The sequence below is a fragment of the Microcebus murinus genome, chromosome 24 (genome assembly GCF_040939455.1).
Source record: "Microcebus murinus isolate Inina chromosome 24, M.murinus_Inina_mat1.0, whole genome shotgun sequence".
NCBI classification, from domain to species: domain Eukaryota; kingdom Metazoa; phylum Chordata; class Mammalia; order Primates; family Cheirogaleidae; genus Microcebus; species Microcebus murinus.
Genome location: NC_134127.1, coordinates 20,156,056 through 20,176,555, shown reverse-complemented (window position 1 = coordinate 20,176,555; position 20,500 = coordinate 20,156,056). Strand labels below are relative to the sequence as shown.

The 20,500-nt window shown below is 51.1% G+C and overlaps 1 protein-coding gene across 3 annotated transcripts in view; it reads left to right on the top strand.

Annotated features, from left to right (window-relative positions):
• LOXL2 (lysyl oxidase like 2) overlaps positions 1-20,500 on the top strand; it is a 72,882-nt gene that overhangs the window by 18,027 nt on the left and 34,355 nt on the right. For all 3 annotated transcript variants that reach the window (XM_012739346.3, XM_020282832.2, XM_012739347.3), the window contains exons 2-3: positions 2,006-2,428; positions 6,696-6,871. In XM_012739346.3, coding sequence (XP_012594800.2) covers positions 2,074-2,428; positions 6,696-6,871 — 531 coding nt within the window. In that variant the 5' untranslated portion in view covers positions 2,006-2,073. The remainder of the gene's footprint in view (positions 1-2,005; positions 2,429-6,695; positions 6,872-20,500) is intronic.

Below are 20,500 nucleotides of genomic sequence, written 5' to 3'. Positions count from 1 at the left end.
TCCCTCTCCCCCATGCCCTGCCGTGACTTTGAATTCTTGGCTCCTTGAGTCCCTGCTGCCTCAGAGGTTTCCCACGTGTTCAAACTTGTTTCTAGTATTTTATCTACCTTTACTAGCCGTTCTTGGCAGGAAGCCTTACCTGATACAAGCTAGTCGGCCATACCCAGAAACAGATGCGTCGCTGTGCAGAAATGACAAAGAGATGATTTCTGTCCCTTGGGGCTGGGGGTCTGGTGGCAGAGCCAGGCATGACAACAGTGTGAAGCATGAGCAGAATGCGATTTGAAAGGGAATCAGAAAACATTCGATATGATTAGGAGAACCTGCGAAGGACTGTGACCAATGCCATTTGGAGGGAGGAACATTGCTGTAGGTGGGGAAACTGAAGCCCAGCAAAGGCTGATAGGATTGGACGTGTGCTGTGGGAGGCCTGGGGTGAGGGAAGGGAGATGCCGTCACTGGGACTGAAGCCGACGATGTAGGTGTGTGACACTTTGCAAAGGCTTTTGTATCCCAGACTGAAGGTGCATGGTTTTCACGTGCGATGGTAGTTGGGAGTGACCCGCTCTGGCACTGCCCGCACTAACTGTGCAACTCTGGCAAAGTCCCTAATCCTCTCTGGGTCGTGACTTTCTCCCTTGCAAATTAGGAATCCTAATCACACCTGCCTCTACCCACCAAGGCTCTAGTGAGACATAGCTGAGCTTGTGGATGCACAGGTGCTTTGATGGGAGTGAATGTGGCCGGGACACTGTTTCCCTGCAGAGCCACGTTGCTGGTTGGTCAGTCTGTAGTCTGGAGGGAGCTATGGCTGGACTCCCCCACCACTTTCTGGCCTTGCTTGTAAGTCACAGGATGAGGATGGCTGGCTCTCCGGTGATGAGCCTTCCAAAGACCTTGGTTCCCACTGTCCCCCACACGTTGGCACCTCCACCCCAGCATCTACCTTGGGGCAGTGGGCACTGATGATCACCTGGTGGACATGGGACTGCCTCTGTCCAAGGCAGATCATCCCTCTATGGGCAGCCCAGGACAGCTCTGACTATGAGAAAGTTATCCAGTCTCCCTTGATGGTAGCACAGAGAAGTTAAGTATATTTCCCAGAGGTGCACAGATAGTGCACAGAATGAGGATCCAAACTCAGACTATCCCCACTCTGCTGGCCTACCCTCCCTGGCCTGATGACTGGCTGCTAGGCCACTCTCGAGCAGCCAGCAGGCTGGTCTCAGCGCCTGGCACCCCTCAGGGACAGACACCATGAGAAGGAAAAGAATTGTCACCAGGACATCCTTGGCTTCTCTGAGGGTGAGACACAGCTGGCTCTCTGAGGCTGCCGCCTGCAGAAACACAGCTCCACTGAAGACCAGCCCTGTCCGAGAGCTGTGTAAGGGGTCTCTGCCGCTGACCTAAACCCAACATCCTGTGCCCACCCATTTAGACCTGCTGCCCTCCCCCACCGGCCCCTGTGCCCCAGGAGGCTGGCCCACGTGGGTCCCTCAATGTGGGTCCTCTCACCTGTGGCTTCAGGTTGGCTGTGGTTAGGTTTGCCCAGTAGGCGGCTCCAGGAAGAAATTCGAGGCCAGGAGGAGAGTGAGTCAGGTACTTACTCTACCTCCCCTTCCCCTACAGTTGCTGTGGGTTGGTGCTGAGACCCTCCAGTGACGACCACAGCCCCTAAGAGGTGGCCCCCAAAGCTGGTTCTGGTACCCACTCCTTCCTCTGGAGGGGGGCCCTTCAGGTCCCCAACACAGCTCCCCTGTGTTGCCAGCCCTGGGGTGTGACACTGGCCTTTGTTAGATCCCCTGAATTCTGCTTGCATCTCCATGGTCTTTCTAAGAAAGTCCTCCTGGACTTGTACAGTGGAAACACGAGGTGGGGCAGAGCTGGGATGGCGTCCAGAACGGAAGACCTTTTGGTGTGAAGCCAAGGACTGGAAGAAGACTGGGTGTTTCTCAGGCCCCTGTCACCCTATGTCTGACCCTCCCGCATCTCCCCTCTCTTCCAGGACACTCCTGCTGCCTGGCCTCACCTGCCCTTCCTCACTGCCCTGGTGGCATCCTCGGCTGAGACAGGATGAAGAAGCTTCTGGGCTCCGGCCTGTGCCTGTGTGTGGCTGTGCTGGCCCTCCTGCCCTGCCCGAGCCTGGCACAGTATGACGGCTGGCCCTACTACCCCGAGTACTTCCAGCAGCCGGCCCCCGAGTACCACCAGCCTCAGGTGCCTGCCGACGTGGTGAAGATCCAGCTGCGCCTAGCTGGGCAGAAGAGGAAGCACAACGAGGGCCGCGTGGAGGTGTACTACGACGGCCAGTGGGGCACCGTGTGCGACGACGACTTCTCCATCCACGCCGCCCACGTCGTGTGCCGGGAGCTGGGCTACGTGGAGGCCAAGTCCTGGACTGCCAGCGCCTCCTACGGCAAGGGGGAAGGTGAGCTGCTCTGCGCTTGGGAACCGAGTGCCGCGTCACCCAGCAGGGCCGGGGAGCAGCCTTCTGTGAGGTCAGCCTAGTGAAGGGCCTGTAATCACCAGGAAGCGTAAATGCCACCTGGGGGTGCCACCCTCCTGTGCCCACATAGGCTGTGCCCTGCAGGAAGGCGGTGGGAGGGAGGTGTGGGGACGGGTGGAGTGACCATCCCGATTGGCCTGGGACTGTCCTGGTTTTAGCATGGAAAGTCTCACGTCTTAAAAAAAAAAGCCTCCCAGTCCCCGGCAAACTAGGGTGACGGGTGGCCTGAGGTTGGGGGTGAGACCAGCCTGTGCTTCTCTCTCCAAGGCACAGGCCCCGCCCAGCTGAGGTTGCGCCTCACTCCAAAATCCCTCCCTCGAAGGAGAGCCTCCGGGTCTTCCTCACAGGGGCTCCCACTCGCTGGCATGGGAGTTCCCTGCCTCTCCCACCTTCCTGCCCCCGGCGAGTTCATCGTTTTAATCCTCACATGCTGTTGTGGGCTCGGGAATGACTGGAACAGAGTTGCTTTGGGTTTTCACCTCTGGACGGGTTATTCTTCCCTCCCTTGTTAGGTTCGAATCCATTTATTTATTCAATTCTAGGCACCTTGAGGAAGGTGGGTCTTGGAGCCCCAAGCCTGAACTCAGTCATGGTGCTGACCCAACTAACCATATGCTTTGCAGAAAGACACACAGCCACTTTTGCCTCAGTTTCCCTATCTAGAAGTTGGGGTCTCTAAGAATACTTGAAACTCTGATAGTCCATATTCCCAAACAGGAAAGCAGATGAGAGTGAAGGGCATTATTATTTTTTTTTTTAATTTTTTTCCAGGAGCTAAGAATTCCCCATCCCCAGGCTGGTGAAGCCAAGGCAGCTACTGCACCTGGCTGAGCCCCGGCACAGGCCCCAGCTTGGGCCTGGCCGCCAGACTGAAGCAGAGCTGCCCACACCCCCATCCTGGACAAAAGGGTTAATGCCACACTGACTGCTTAAGAATCACCTTAAGAGAGGGCTTAAAAACACAGACTATCTCAGCTCTCAACCCATGATAACCTGGTTTAAAAGGTCAGGGCTGGAACCCTAGGCTCTGTGGCTTTCGGAAGCCGAGAAAGGGATTGCATATGGTGCCAGGTTTGGGGGTCGCTGAAATTGACAACTGTCATGCATCTCATGCACCTCTCCCCTCCACAATTGAACATTTCCTTTTGAAGTAACCGGATCAAGAGGCTGCACGCAGGGTCAGTCAAATGTTCTCTGAAGCTCACTCTGGGTTCTACGGCAGCAATGAGAGACAGATCGTCAAAGATGAGTTAGCACATGATGGGCTTCAGGGCCCATTTCCTGTCTTCTGTAAAAAAAACTCCTGAGTTTATCTGCCGTCTAAGAAGAAAATCCTTGACCAAGCATGTGCAGAGGGTAGATTACTGGGGGCCCATGGTAAGAGAGCAGCTCTTTGGGGCAGGCCCTGTGGTATCTCTAACTGTGGGCTGGCTGCTTCCAGGCCTTAGTGAGGGGGCATCTCTCATTGCAGAGGGAACAGCGTGCTGCTGTCTCTCACCATCTCTGTGGCTTCAGCAGCTTAACTGCAGAATGTTCCAAGGAAGAGGCCCTGCTTAAAGAGGCGGAGGGTCTTTTCCGTTGCTAGTACTTAGCAAAACAAACATCGGTTTGTTGTTGAGACACCAATCGATTAGGGAGCATATGTTTCAGTGGAGCTTGACGGCTTGGAGACCTGGCCAAACTGAGAAACCAGTTGGAAAGCCTCAGCCCAGATGTTTTCAATCAGCTCTTTGTTCCTCACAAAGCGTCCGAGGAGCTCTCGTTGGAGCCCCGACCAGCAGCCCTTGGAGCAGACACGTTTCAGCAGGGCCTGGAAGTCAGGATACCGGACGCGTGTCCTCCCTGACCTCGAAGAGCCTCGGTTTCTCTCCTTGGTTTTCTAATCTCTACAATGGGAGTGTTTTTATCTGCTTCTTCCTTGCGTCCTGGAAGCAGAATTCAGCGCTTTTCTGACCATCTGGAAAAAGGAAGGGGACAAGGAGGTTGAAAGTGTGCTGGGCACATACATTACTTTCCTCCGTGGCAACCCGTTTGTTGGACATCATGGCTGGAAATGGGAACCAGCCTTGGTTAAGCAGAGGCAATTTGAGCCCAGGTCTGTTAGATTCTGCTAGGAGTCTACAGACTCCTAACAGGAGCTGCTAAAAGAATGAGAGGTTTGCTTTTGTTTTCTTTCATTTTGGAGTGGCACTTATAACAAAATCACGACTTGAAAACCCTCTAGCACTTTATAAAATTTTTTTTTTTTTTTTTTTGAGACAGAGTCTCGCTTTGTTGTCCAGGCTAGAGTGAGTGCCGTGGCGTCAGCCTAGCTCACAGCAACCTCAAACTCCTGGGCTCGAGTGATCCTTCTGCCTCAGCCTCCCGAGTAGCTGGGACTACAGGCATGCGCCACCATGCCCGGCTAATTTTTTATATATATATCAGTTGGCCAATTAATTTCTTTCTATTTATAGTAGAGACGGGGTCTCGCTCAGGCTGGTTTTGAACTCCTGACCTTGAGCAATCCGCCCGCCTCGGCCTCCCAAGAGCTAGGATTACAGGCGTGAGCCACAGCGCCCGGCCACTTTATAAAATTTTTATTTTTAATTATTGCAAAATACACATAACATAAAGTTTACCACCTTAACCATTTTCAAGTGCACAGTTGAGTGGGGTTAAGTACACTTACATTGCTGTACAGCCGTCACCACCATCCGTCTCCAGAACTTTTTCATCTTGCACAACTGAAACTCTGTCCTCATTAAGCAACTACTCCCCATTTCCCTCTCACCCCAGGCCCTGGCTGCACCATTCTAACTTTTGCTTTCGTGGTTTGATTACTGCAGTATTTGTCTTTTGTGACTGGCTTATTTCACTTAGCATAATGTCTTTACACTTCATCTGTGCTGTAGTATGTGTCAGAGTTTTCTTCCTTTCTAAGGCTGAATGATATTCCATTGCCTGGAGAGAACACAATTTGTCCATGGATACTTGAGTTGCTTCCACCATTTGGCTATTGTGAATAATGCTGCCAGGAACAAGGGTGTGCAAACATCTTTCAGAGACCCTGCTTTTGATTCTTTTGGGTATATATATAGCCAGAAGTGGAATTTCCAGCTCATATGGTGATTTGAGTTTTAATTTTTTTGAGGAGGCGCCATACTATTTTCCATAGCAGCTGCGCATTTTACATTCCCACCAGCAGTGCACAAGAGTTCTAGTTTCTCCACATCTTCGCCAGCACTGTTATTTTCTGGTTTTTTTTTTTTTATAGTAGACATTCAAAGGGTATGAAGTGATACCTCATTGTGGTTAATCCTCTAGCCTTTGCACACTGAATCTTCTACTTCATGTAAGTGAGGTAAAAGAACAGGAAGGGAGTCGAGTTGCATGGCGGCCTTTGGGGACATGAAGAAGTGGCCATGTGGGTGAGCCCAGCTAGGCTGTCTCTGAATCAGCGCTGGGAAATGCCAGGCAGTGAGAAGAGCAATGGACGGGCAGCAAAGATCCAGCTTCTGTGCTTAGGGGGTGATGGGAATGATCACGCCATCTCGTCCTCTTCCCTGATGGATGGAAAGAGCAAGGAGGTAGCACGTGAAAATGCCTTTGTAACTTCAAATCCTCAATTGCAGAATAGCTTAGCTTTTCCCTGAGGTGTCAGAGTTCAGCCTCTGCTATAGGTGGGAATGAGGCTGGCTTATGCCGTAGTCACGTCACTAAATCATCATCATCATCATCGTTACCATGTTTGAGTATTATGGCCAGCAATAAGCAAGACACATGCCACGCATCATCTCTAATCTGCACACACCTCTGCAGTTCAAGAGTTCAAAGGGTTAACCTACTTTACTGATGAAAAAAAGGGCTTTGACCAAGGTCATATGGCTAAGTGGTAGAACCAAGCTTATACCCAAAGCCAAAAGCTTGTTGCACTGTGCCGTGTGACTTGCAGGCTTACGTTTGATTCCTGTCCTAATCGTGTTCAGTCTACCAATCCTCAAATCATATCAGCTGCTTACTCTGGCAAGGGGATCCAGATGGTCTGGAATTATATGGGATACCATAACATAATAAAAAATCAATTGATGGCCACACACGGCTGCCTAAATTAGAAAAGAATTCTCTTTCCATGTAAGAACCTGGTACCCCAAAGACTCAAACCTACACTGATGTGGCGCTTGGTTTCTCTCTTCTCTGCTTCCTTCAGGGCCCATCTGGTTGGACAACATCCACTGCACCGGCAAGGAGGCGACCCTCGCGGCCTGCTCCTCCAACGGCTGGGGCGTCACCGACTGCAAGCACACGGAAGATGTCGGTGTTGTGTGCAGTGAAAAAAGGATTCCTGGGTTCAAATTTGATAATTCATTGATCAACCAAGTAGAGGTAAGTCATATTCTCTTGATGACCACTTCATGTGGGCATTTTTCTTCTTCCATGGAACGTACTTCTTGCCTACTGATTGCAAGAAGTGTGTGTGAACACTAAGGAGAGGGACCCAATTCAACAGGATTTGGTGGAAGGGCAGTTTAGGGAAGGGTTTCTGGAAAACACGATCCCACCAGTGGGGAAAGGGCATTCCAGGCATGGGGAACAGCTTGGGCAAAGGCACAGAGATGTGAGGGTGCAGGCTGGGGTTAAGCAGAGAGTGTGAACTGAAGCTAGAAAGACAGGCATGAAACACCTTTTGTGCCATGTTCAGGAGCTTGCCCTTTGGGCTGGGAAAATGTAGCAGTTATCAATTGTTGCGTAACAAATTTCCCCCCAGATTTTGTAGCTTAAAACAATGAACATTTATAATGGTCACATAGTTTCTGAAGGTTGGGAACCAAGGAGCAGCTGAGCTCCTTGGTTCTGCTAGTTGTGGTCAGGCCGTCGCAAGGGCTGGAGGAGTCTCTCCCGCGCCGACCCATCAGGCTTTAGTTTTGCTGGCTGCAGACTGGAGCCCCCATCCCTCTCTGCATGGCCTCTCTCTGGGCTACGTGAGGGGCCTCAAGACACGGTGGTTGTCTTCCCCTAGAGTGAGTGGTACAAAGAAGAGTGAAAGAAAGAACATGAGATGGAAGCCACAGTGTTTCGTAACCTAAGCTTGAAAGTGATACACCCTCATTTCTGCTGTATTCTACTGATCACACAGACCAGCCCTGCTAAGGTGTGGGAGGAGAGCACTCAAGGGTGTGAATACAGAACGTGGGGTTGCTGGGAGTCATCTTGGAAGGTGGCTACCACTGGACAGTTTCCAAATCTAGCTGGGGATCAGAATCACTTTAAAAATGCAGGTTCTGGGGCCTCACCCTTGACCTGCTGACTCAGAATATTCTGTTAGGGGGCGAGATTATTTTTCTTAAACTTTCCCAGATGATCCCAATCCAATGACTCTTCTTCTACATTTATGGCTAAATCTGAGGTTTAGCTTTTCTTTGCCCAAACAACTACATTAATAAGCACTTATTGCACTACTCTTATGTGCAAAACATGTGGGTCTCAGGGCAGGAGGACTCAGCAGACGAGACTCCAGTCCTCAAGGAACATGCTGGGTGTCACCCCAAGTGACTGCAGGATCTGCTAAGAAGCCAGGCCCAGAGCTAACACTGTGATTTGGCCTCCAGGTGACCCCAGCTCCGAGGGAGGAAAGGTGACTTGAAATTGCCCTACCTGGGCTGCAGAGGAAGTTCTGCCCAGACTGTGGTCTTTACTCTCGTGACTCACACTGTCCTGCTCTTTTCTCATATGCTCCCAGAGCACAGCAAGCATGCTGGGAACTCGTCCGCGCCTGCATTAATTATAGCATGGAACGGCTTTCCAGCCTTAGCTCAGCTGAAAGGATAAGACCACTTCTGGTTGAAATATTCAAATCAGCTATTTTATTGGTGATCACTAGAGAGATTGTTATACAGTCGATGGACTTCATTTAGTGTTCTAATCACTGATGACAGCTTTGCTTGACCACAAAGTTTATGATTTAGAGGGTGGGCTTGTCCAACCCAGTTTTACAAAACTTCCTATCTCCAACTCTTTTTAATCTCATATAATAGAATAATTAGCACCCTCTTGTATGTATCTCATCTCTCCCATGAGATTGGAAGCTCCTGGAGAGTAGGCAGGGGCTATACCTTATCCATCATTTTATCTAATAGATAAACTGTAGGGACCTAGTAGGAACAATATCTCCAGCTCTAAGATTTTCTTCTCTCCAGAAATGCAAACCAGAGGTCATTATCCTCTTAGGTGGAGAATCTCCCAGGATAAAATATTAAACTAAACAGCAATGAAAAGCACATAGGAGTAAATCATTCCTTCATAGCATTGTTCTGCCTCATAGGACAAGGAGCTTAATTACAACATCTTTCATGGACTTCTGTTCAACACAGAACCTCAGGGTAATCCACTTGGAGTATCAAGTGAATACGCCAGCTTCTTGGCACAAGAGAGTCATTAATGGCTTGAGTAAAAGGAAGGAGGGCCAAAACGCTAGTTTTGGGTTTTAGGCTGAGAAAATGAGAAGACTCATTTACCACTAGAAAAAAAAGTGATTTTTGGAAAAAGGACTCTGGGAGTGGCATTTCACTAGATAAATGTTTATTGAGTACCTACTATGCACCAGTTCCAACGCTTCGCATTTGAAGGGGATATAAGATGGGTCATGTCAAAAGCAGGACCTTAAGCGGGTGGAATAAGCATAGACAAGGCTGAAGAATCTATGTTGGAGAGAACTTTCTTACCTGGAAAGGCTGGGATTCCGTGATAGGAAAGCTTAGCATCTACCTTTATTCTGGATGTTTGTTGAGTGCCTGCTGCACACGCACCGTGGTCTGGGATATGGAAAACATGGCCCTTGTTCTCCAGACCTCAGAACGTGCAAAGACAAGATGTTTGCCTTGGGGATAGTGGGGTGGAGTGAGGAGATCATACCAAGGCAAGGAGCATGTTCCCTGGTGGATTTACAGAAACCCAAAATAGGGCAGCGTGAGAGATGTCTGGTTTAAAGGACCTTCCATACTCTGCATTTTCCTAGAAGGCCTCCCTCCCTCTTGCTGTCCCACAGATCAGACTGGTTCCCACAAGCCAGGGTGGAGCTTTCTTGCCCAACCACAGACACTGAGGAACTCTCATTGATGATTGGTGCCCTGTCACTTCTTCCCTTTGGTAGCTGCTAAAAGTAGGTCATGAAAGGGCCTAGACCACAAGATGTCTAAGGAGAACCTTTGTGAGTTGCCAGAAGGTTCTTGCATTCAGGGCTCTGCGGCTAAGGCTCATGCTTCCTGGCAGTGCTGGGCTGATGGGCAGGGAGCCGCCCAGACCACCTACAGGGGTTGTTTGTGGGATACGGAGACATTTCTCCGAAATACCTCATGGAATAGGCTGTGTCAGTAGCTGAAGTCACGGAATCATTCCGCTCAGCTCAAGAAATGCTGCCTATTAAGTTTTTGTGGACAAGAGGAAGAGACGCAGCCTTGGTGGACGTGCAGTTAGACGAGTCACAGCATGCTGAGTGGTGGCACCGCAGGGCGAATTGGTGACTAACGAGTGCAAACACGGAGGATGGCCTCTAATAGTGGGCCCTGGGGCCCTGCTCCTGCCTCCCCATTATCAGGAATTTTCATGGAGATTAAAATGCATGCTGATAACATTTATAAGATATACAAAACCAGTAGGAATTGCTGGAATAAAAAATCATAGAATCAAGATTCGGAAAAACTGCAGTAGGCTGAAATAATAGGCCCAAGCTGTAACATATTAGGGATGAATATAAGGTCCTAGATCAATGTTCATGGGGAAAAAAATCAGCCACAGAGTTCAGGTTTTATGGAAAGTGACTTAAAAAATCATTGATTATTGAAAAAAAAACCACACCCAAATCTCTGAGAGGGCAATGATTGACTAAAAGCTCCATATAAGCCAAGAGTATGGTGTGGCTGCTAAGAAAGTGAATACAAACTGCTTTCCTGATGGAATTCTTTCCCTAAATTCTGCTTTTTGGACTAATGCCTGACTGAGTGCAGGATTCAGTTCTGGGTCCAGCTCTTAACCACGTCACCCAGAGGAGGGGCCGGCAGGATGGAGGCATGTCTGGAAACCACGTCATATGAGGAATTGAAGACTGTCCATCAAGAAAAGAGATATGGGGGGAGATGTGGTGGTTCTCTTCAACTATTTGAGGCACTATTGTGCAGAAGAGTGTTTATCATTTATTCCAACTCCCAGAGCTAAGACAGAGGGGAAAGTAATAGGAAGTAGATCTCAGCTCAGTGGAAGCCCACAACAGGTAGTGAGCGCCTCGTCACTGGAGGAGTTCAAGAAGGACCTGGACAGCCTCCTGCCAGAATATTGTGGTCTGGTGCCTACAAGGGAAAGGAAGTGGGATTAAAGTGATTGCCAAATTCTAAGATCCCTCGTGCCTATGAAAATGCATCATCCCTGTAGTGGGTGAGCCCTATTTGGATATTGGCAGTGTGCACCACTGCCAGTGAATAAATTGGCATCTCACACACACACACACACACACACACACACACACACACACACGGAGAAGGGGGATGCCTGCTGGCGCGTGTGTTGTGTGCTCGGGCTCTCTCTCTGCCTCTTCTCTGGCCCCTCATGACCTTGGCCTTGAAACCAGATGCAGGCTTTGCGCCCTTCATTCTTCCACACCAAAGTATGAGAGTTAAAGCTCTCCCTTGACTTCCCCCGGTCTGGGGTCTGCGAGTTCAAAGGAGCCAGGAAGGAAGTGTCAGTGAATGCTCTCTCCGTGTCCTGTGACGCCAGCTGTAAGCCACCAGGCTGATAAAAGGGATGAGGACATTGCTGCCCCTTCCCATGCCTGCTCTGCCGGGCTGTGGCCGAGCTGTATAACATTCACCCTTATTGACTCCTGGAGATTAGAGACAGATCACAGACCATTGCAGATAGCCCTCCCAGGCTTGTGCCTCCTCCAGAGCACACTGGAATTCTCTAAGCAGAGAGGGGAAGAAAATGGCATCAGTCTAGACCAAGTTCATCCTACTCTGGGATGCCAAAGGTGTGAGTCACTAAGCCCTGGAGCCTGGCTGATGGAATTTCACTTAATGAGCTAACTGTGCTTTCCGGAAGCCTTCTACATCTGCTCGGGGTATCCCTGGGGGGCTCCTTGGCACTTTGTAAATTCCCCTCTTGACGAGGGAAAGAATCGCACCTTCTTCACAAAAACCAAGGAAAGTTCGCAGGCTGGGCCCCTAAGCTCCCTGTAAAGCAGCAGCCAGAACACTGGGCAAGTGCTGAATTAAACTGGGCAAGAGTTGAGCGGGTTGAATTCAATCCTTTCCAGCTATGACAGTCTGTAATCCGCAGTAGCGATGGTTTCTCCATCAGAATGACACAACCTGCACTCGTCATTTATAAGGTCGTCTTAGAAATTCTGTAGGGGAGAAAAACAGATGATTTCTATAAAAGTGCTTTTAAAAAAAAATCAGATGATTTCTGTAAAAGTGCTTCACAGACTATGAAGTGCTGCGCTAGGTTAGCCCTACCACTGATTCACCAACCTTGGTTCATTTCATCCAGGAAATTCACCCAGCAGAGTCTCGGCTCTCCCCTTTTCTGCCATATCTTGCTGTGTATTCTCAGTTTTGGACCCCAGAAGTGAAGGCAGGGCCCCTGGGTTCCAGTCCCACCGGACACTGGAACTTGCAGCTATGTGTCTCCAGTGACCGACCCTTCTTGAGTTGCTGGACACCAAGCTGTAAAACAGAAGTTTGGCTGCATAGAAAGCAAAGGAGGTAAGTGGGAGCAAATAATGAAATATGAAATACTGTTGGTTCCAAATGAACCAATAAATCTCTTTTAAACCCAGAAAGCGGAGCCCTAAACAAACCTCCCAGGAGTTCAGAGGCTCTTAAATCGAGAGGCTGTGTTTCCTGTCTGTGCCGGGTGGACAAGTTGGAAAAACCATTCGATAAGGAGAGATGACAAATCCAGACGCCCTGCTCAGCAAACCTCTGCTCCCCGGCAGCTCCGCACGTTGCTCTGTCATGTGCTCCTGGGAGGCTCGTGCGTGGCCAGGGCCACGTGTTGTTAGATCAGGGAGCATTCGGGTCTCTTTTCTTCACCCACCCCCAGCCTCATCTTCTTCCCTACTCGATTTTAAAGGCTGTTTTGCAAAAAGCAATTGATTTACCAGACTTGGTTAGAAATCCCCAGGCCGTTAGACTTCAGTGCTGTCTATCCCCTAGGGGACTTCGGAGGGGCCAACAGAGGGATGACAAGGACAGAGCCAGGAGAAGGCCATTCGTATTCAGCAGAGGGGAGAATCTGGTCCCTTGCCCTCTGCTGGCTCACATTCTCCTGCCAGGATGCTGAGACCTGAAAAAATCCTTTTTTTCCGCCTCTTAACCAACAGGGACTGTGACTGCTGTGAATTTTTTAAATTCCAGGAGTCCAGGTTTTTATTAGTTACGGTCAGCTGCCAAATATTTCAGCCATTGCCTCTTAGCAACAACTTTATCTGTGTCATCTGGGGGCCCCAGGGGGCGGAGGCCTGGAGCCCAAAAGGGAAAGGTCTCTAGAAAGACTTCCAGAAAAGTCTGAGCACTTCCTAGCCAGGAGTCTTGTACCTCCCCTACACTTCCCTCAATAGGGAGTAGATGGGACCGGTCGCACTGGGTGGCTTAGGAAAGAAAGGGAGTCTGTTTTCATCTCTGTGCAGCTTAGAAGGTAGGTGGTGGTCCCTCCAAGCCTAAATATAGACCCCTTTTCTCTGGAAAGGGGCCTCCCTCTGTGGTAGGAAGTGAAATGGTAGCAAGCAGGCAGTTTGTACCAGACTGTTCGGCAAGGGAGGGAAGAGCCACAGGGAAGCCCACAGCCTCTGATCCCCATCTTGCCGAACTGTCTGGCTGAGCAGTCAGACGTAGCTCTCTTGGATTTCGTCTCTCCCACTTCACAGGGAGCCTGGGCAGTAGGATGTGTGAGACTCTGTCCGTGTTCACATTCTGTGATTCTGTTTGCTGAGAGCCTGTGTGTGACCAGGGCCTGCCAGCCACCACAAGGGACAGAGAAGTAGCTCCAAGATGACCTATTTTCCCAACTAAAAATAGGTCGCAGCATCTGAAATGCAAAAGGGCGCTTATGTGGATAACAGAACAAATTATTTGAACTTGTGCACATCCCAACAAATCCAGGAACCTGGATTACACTTACAACCCTTTGAAAAGTGCAAATACTGTTGTAATTATTTGTGAGATGAAACAAACAAGTAACATTATACTGAGTTGTTAGATTATACAAATGAATGAAGAACCTTATAATTTGTTTTAGATGAAATAAATGGATGATCAGTATGTACTCAAACTTGGAACAGTGTGGATGGGAAATTGTGTGGCAGTTTGGAGAAGAGAAAGATGCGTGAGGAGAGACCAGTGGAAGAACTGCTGCCTGGAGGAGTCGGACCCTCAAGCCAGGCGAGAGGAAGCCTCTTCCTGGCCCGGTTGAGCAGATCCGCTGTGCAGGGCAGTCTGGTGACATGATAGGGCGGTGTGGCCAGTGTCCAGCCTTGCTCTGCTATGGGCTTATTTGAGTCACCTCAGCCAGGCTGGGTGGTCCATGCCAAGGAATCCTCCACCCCATGCCCAGGAGGCTAGTGCCAAGGATGTGTCCGTTCATTCACTTGATAAACACCTTAATTCAGCACCAGACCCTGTGCTAAGCATGAGAATAAAGGGGCTGATGAAATGGACCATCTTGCCTGCTCTGATCTTACCATCCAGCAGTGGAGAAAGACGAGGTCAAGCATCATTACTGTGTTACCATGGTGGTGGTGCTGAGAGGAGAACCCCCAGGTTCAGGTGTGAGGTGGACAGTGGTCTGGCACCGCCCAGGATTGCCTGGTTTGTGGCCTCTCGGCCCCTCTCACCTCCCCCGCGGGGGCCAAAGGAACTGCTGGGGCAGATGTCCCGCAGGAAGCTGGGCAGCAGGGCTTGCCTGTTCTCCAGAGAAGCAGCCTCTGTTACGCACCCAAGTGCTTCCAGCTTGGAAAGTGAAGCCGAGAGCATTCAATTTTCCAGCAGCATTGCAACACTCTTGAGTTATAGGAGGAGGGCCCTAACGGACGGACTGCAGGGTTTTTGCTCCTGTGGTGGTGTCAGGTTGACTTCAGCTCTCCACGCCACCCCCTCCCTGTCGCCTGCCCCACCCCCACTGGCCTCCAGCGTCTAGAGCTGAGGAATAGAAATCACTGTGATGCCTTCCCTCCAGTCGGAAGTCACCGGGTAGAGAATGTTTGGGCAGCTTCTTAAACTAAGGATTCCCGATTGGATCATCAAAGGGGATAATTACAGTGTAGCCAGACTCCGCTAATACAGCATGCCTCATGCCGTGTGCATGAGCTAACCCTGCAAACCGTGTGCTAAGGATCAGATCGGCTTTTGGCTCAGTCCTGTAACTATTCATTAGTATCAGATCTCAAGGGAGAAGAGCTCAGGTGACAAGAGAGAGACCTGACAAAATGCAGATGTTCTCCACGTCTATCCATGAGCCACACCGGTAGTGTTTACATAAGAGAGGCAAGGACAGACTAGCTATTTATTTTGCATTAAACAAAGGATAAAGGGAGTCTTTAATAAAATTTTTTGGCTTGGGCACCGAGCATGTCTAGCTAAGCTGAACTCCTGTCGTTAGATTTTTTGAAAGTTATTACTGGCTCATTCCAAAAATGTTTGAGGACCCACTATGTGTCTGGCACTGGGAGCTGTGGGCAATACAAAAATGAACATCGCACAGCTTTGCTCTTGGGGGTGTGGGGAGGATTCACAGTCCAACTGAGTGGCAAAAATGTCCAGGAAGAAGTACTAGTGGGAGCCAAGAACTAAATTAGTCACTCAGAACGCAAACGTTAGAGGAATAAAGAAGAAATCAAATGTATGTGGATGAGATATTCGGGGCAGGGGAGGGGGCTTTATGGAGACAGTGGTGCTGTCTCTTCCCCTCTGGATTAGGAACCTCGTGACAGCAAGGACCTGGCCTATCTGGTTTACCTGTGTGTCCCAGGGTCGCATGCAGTGCTCAGCAGGGACATAGTAGCACTTAACAAAAAAAAAATTTTTTTTGAGACAGAGTCTTACCCTATTGCCCTGAGTAGAGTGCCGTGGCATCAGCGTAGCTCACAGCAACCTCAAACTGCTGGGCTCAAGCGATCCTCCCGCCTCAGCCCCCCCAGTTAGCTGGAACTACAGGCACACACCATTGTGCCCAGCTAATTTTTCTATTTTTAGTAGAGCCGGCGTCCCGCTCTTGCTCAGGAAGCTCTTGAACTCTAACGATCCTCGAGCCTCAGAGTGCTGGGATTACAGGCATGAGCCACTGCACCCCGCCTAATATTTCTGAATGAAAGAATGATTAACATTGTCCCTGAGGGTTGGCAGGGATCTGACAGGTAGGGGGAAAGGACAGAGAGTGGCTGGGAGTGGCTCCAGCCTACGGCACAGGATGGGGAACCAGGAAGATCTGAGCAGGACACCGATGGTAAAGTGGATGAAGGTGTCAGAGGATTAGATCTGCAATGAAACCAGAGCTGAGGACAGCGAAAAGTGCCTGAGTGAGATGACAGAATTATAAAGCCCTTCTTATGTTTGCATGATTCTCACTGCACACCGGGCTGGGAAATAGAAGTAACAGGAATGGAAGGCAGAAAAGGTATTGCTGCAGCCCAGTGGGCTTCGAGATCGGGAAGAGAGGGAGCGAGGCAGGCTTGCAGGCTTGCGGTCTGCAGAGCTGGAGGGCAGGAGCCCCCTCAATGGCTCCGTGCAAGGAGGAAGAGTTGAGGGCATCTTGGGCGTGTTTGGTTTGGTGCTGAGGAAGGGGCCAAGCTTGCAGTTGAGAACTGGGTCTGTTATCTGGAAGGCCACTGTTTTTTTGGTTTGTTTTTAAATAGCCAAATAAAGAAAGCTGAGGGCTGTGAGAGCAAGATGCAGGAGCTGGTTAGTGGGAGCAGGAGGCAGCTCGCTCGGTGAGCAGAGCTGGCCTAGAGCTGACCGGTTTAGCTGGGACATTGGTGTGATGGTGCGTCTCCCCAACGTGGCGCTCCCACCCAATGCCACCCCGAAGATGACTGCTCAGGTGGGAAGGTCTGGGCTGATATTAAACTATGACTTCTAGAAGAGAGGGAAGGAAGGAACTAATTGGGCTAAGATCTGGCCTTGCCAAGGTGCCTTCCGGGAGGCAGTAGGCCCAGTGCAGAGCTAGTGAACGAGTGTGAGGCGATTCCTGCCGGCTCGCCTGCCTCGCGCGTCTTTGCATCTTTCCTGATGCAACGTCCAGCTGGACTTTCCAAACGGGTGGTTTTTTTCCTTACTGGCCACAGCCCCAGACTATCACATTCTGGGATTTACAAGTCACTGGCAGATGCTGCAGATATTAAATGTCATCCAGGCATAAGCCTGGGAGTCCGAGCCCCGTGCTCTGTCCCCTAGCAGCCTATGGGCTGACGTGGGCAAGTCCTTCTGTTTGCCCTTCTAGAAGCGGGTGGCAGTCACTCCCAGGACCTCAGGCCCCCCTTAGGGCGGGATGAGTTCTGAGAGGACCACATGTCTAGGGGTGTCTGTGACTCCCTTGGAGGGAAGCCCTCTGACGGCCTGGGTGCACTGTTGTCTCTGGCGAGAGGGACAACATTCAGGTTTAAGTTTGAATTTTAAAATGTGTAGGACGCTCGGCCAGCTTCTGGAATATTAAACTAGCAAGCCTAGAGAGCCGCTTGTTAAAAAAGAAGAACGCGTATACTTTAGCATTTCAAACCTTCTCTTCTCTTTCGGGACTAAACTCCTGGGAAAAAACTCCGAAGGCTTGTGGTTATGGAAGGGATTCCACAGCAGTGAAGTAAGGGAGGAATTATGCCTGCACGCATGTGTTTTCCGAGAGGTCTCCGAGCAGCCTCTGCGCTGGGTCTCTGGCGTGAGCGCTGGATGTGTGCCCGGGAGGGTTTCCGTGCCCGCGCCAGCTGGCCTGAGGACAAGAGCGCTGGGAGCCCGGCTCCCCTCACGTACACAATCCCGTCTCACTCGCGGCTCCCTGGGGTGGGGCCCTGGACGTCCGGTGTGCACGGCGCCAGGTCCTGCCCCCTGTGGGTCACCCCCAGTACCAGGCAGTGTATGGGGCACAGTGTGAGGGCAGGAGCTGCCCGCAGACCAGTGGCCACTGTGCGCCTGGAGCACAGGCTGGGAGTCAGAACCCAGTTTTCGTCCTTCCTTAGCTACCCTTTGGCTGTGTGCATGAGGATACGTTGCAAAAGCTCGCCAAGCTGTCTCGTGCTTTCACCATAAATGGTATAACATTTGCCGTCGTGAAGGTCCTCGCGGAAAGTGAGGGAGGGAATGGACGTGGAGCTCTGTGCACGGAACCAAGCGGGCAGCGAATTGGTATTTAGTGGGTGACATGCATCGTGGGCATTATTCAAAGAGGAGACCGGCGCTATGGTTGGGTGTGGGGAGGAAGCCAGCAAGGTCCATGGGGGCTGTATGTTGTTGAATGAATGATGTACGAGGTGGATTCAAGCCTTACAGACTGGGAAGGAGTTGGTTCCTTAGAGGGAGAAGACGAGAAATTCCAGTTAGAAAGAACAAGAGCAAAGCCTGTCCTGACAGATTTCTTAAGGCGTTGGAGGAAACAAGACCCTTTTGATGTTTCCTCCACTACAAGACACACTCCCACGGACACACACTCTACAGATACACACTCTATAGACACACACTCCCACGGACACACACTCTACAGACACACACTTCCACGGACACACACTCCCACGGACACACACTCTACAGACACACACTCCCACGGACACACACTCTACAGACACACACTCTACAGACACACACTTCCACGGACACACACTCCCACGGACACACACTCTACAGACACACACTCTACAGACACACACTCCCACGGACACACACTCTACAGACACACACTCCCACGGACACACACTCTACAGACACACACTCCCACGGACATACACTGTACAGACACACACTCCCACTTACACACTCTCTACAGACACACACTCTACAGACACACACTCCCACGGACACACACTCTACAGACACACACTCCCACGGACACACACTCTACAGACACACACTTTACAGATACACACTTCCACGGACACACACTCTACAGACACACACTCCCAGGGACACACACTCTACAGACACATACTCCCCCCGACACACACTGTACAGACACACACTGTACAGACACACACTCCCACGGACACACACTCTACAGGCACACACTCCCACGGACACACACTCTACAGACACATACTCCCCCAGACACACACTGTACAGACACACACTGCCACGGACACGCACTCTATAGACACACACACTACAGACACACATTCCCACAGACACACACTGTACAGACACACACTCCCACAGACACACACTTACAGAGATACACACTGACACACACAGACACACACTGACATAAACATACACTCCATTCATACCCATAGGATGTAGAGACATAGACAGACACACACACCACCATGCACAAACACACAGACACATACACAGAGACCCAGATGACATACATGCACACACATCGCCATGTACACAAGTACATGCAAGACACACAATCCCAGAGACGCACATACATATATAGATACATACAGAAGCTCACATGACACATAGACACAAACACACACCATCATGCACACACCACCATGCACACATACAGAAACAGAGATGCACATACACACACCATCGCGCGCGGGCGCGAACACACACACACACACACACACACACTGAATCAGTGGAGGAATGCAGACAGTGACACCTGGCTCTAGCCCTTTCTCTTTTCCAGGCTGCATTGCCCCCACCCTGGAGCCCCCTTGTCATATTTCTGCTGAGGGGCCTGTCCCGCATCAGGCTCCTTTGGCCATCAGGTTGGCCTCAGGCCCCGTGGTCAATGTGGCCTTTCTCTGCCGGGTCTGCTGAGCACCCCCAGCTGGGCCTTGCTCCTTCTGTGGCAGCAGGAGCCGAGGTCACCTCCCCTCTTTAGTGAGCCTGCACTGCCGCCCCCCAGCAGGGGCAGGGTCTGCGAATGAACAAGGTCGGGGAACCTGCTCGCCTGTGAAGCCGCGTGGCCGGTGCTGCGGTGGCTGCATTCCTCTGGCATTACAGTCGAGGGCTGGAGCCCAGCCCGGCTCCCGAGGTGGAGAGGGGCAGGAGGGGGCTGGCCATGGGCCGGGCCGAGACCTCAGGCCCCTTCTTGGCTCGTCCATGTCCACGTGCCTTGGTGGCACGAGTCCTGCGGCCTGAATGAGGGCTGTCAAGGATCCAGGATCCAGGCTGGAAGACATAATCCTGCCATTGGCAGCTTTCCTTTTGCCCTGCGTGGAAAGGAAGTGGAGCCAGATGCCAGCCCTCCAGGCCACATACTTTCCACCGCCTGGCAGGGCTTGTGAGGCGGTGCCTGGCGTGGGACCCTGAAGCCAGTGGCGAAGAGGTGTGAATCCCTGGGCTCCCAAAGAATGGCTCTGTTCAACCTGGTGGTTCATTTGCATCCTGGCTGGACAGGGACAGGCCACTCCGGTCGCTGGGCTCCTCCCTCCAGCCCTGCTGGGCCCCTGCCTGGCCCAGCTCAGAGTGTGTCTCCTACTGCACCGCACGGTGGTCCCCAGGAGGAAACTGGAGTCAACTGGTTTTCTCATCTGTAAAATGGGGATGACAGTAGCCATAAACCACCGCAGTAGAGCATTTGAGGAGTAAGTTAGAGACGGACAGAAGGCACTTTGCACAGCCTCGGCACCTGGTAATGCTCTGCGGCAACTGTCACTATCTCACTCTGCAGCACAGGGTGTCCGAGGGTCCACTTCAAGCTGGGGACGGCAAGGGGGCGGGAGCACAGGTGGAATCGGTCCTGCAGGGCGGGGGCATCTCACTAAGTACTGGCTGTTACACAGGCAGCGAGGAAGCAGACAAGGGACAGGGTGGATCTGTGTTGCAGAAAGAGCTCTCGGGTGGCTGGCCCTGCGGCCGATGGATGGCG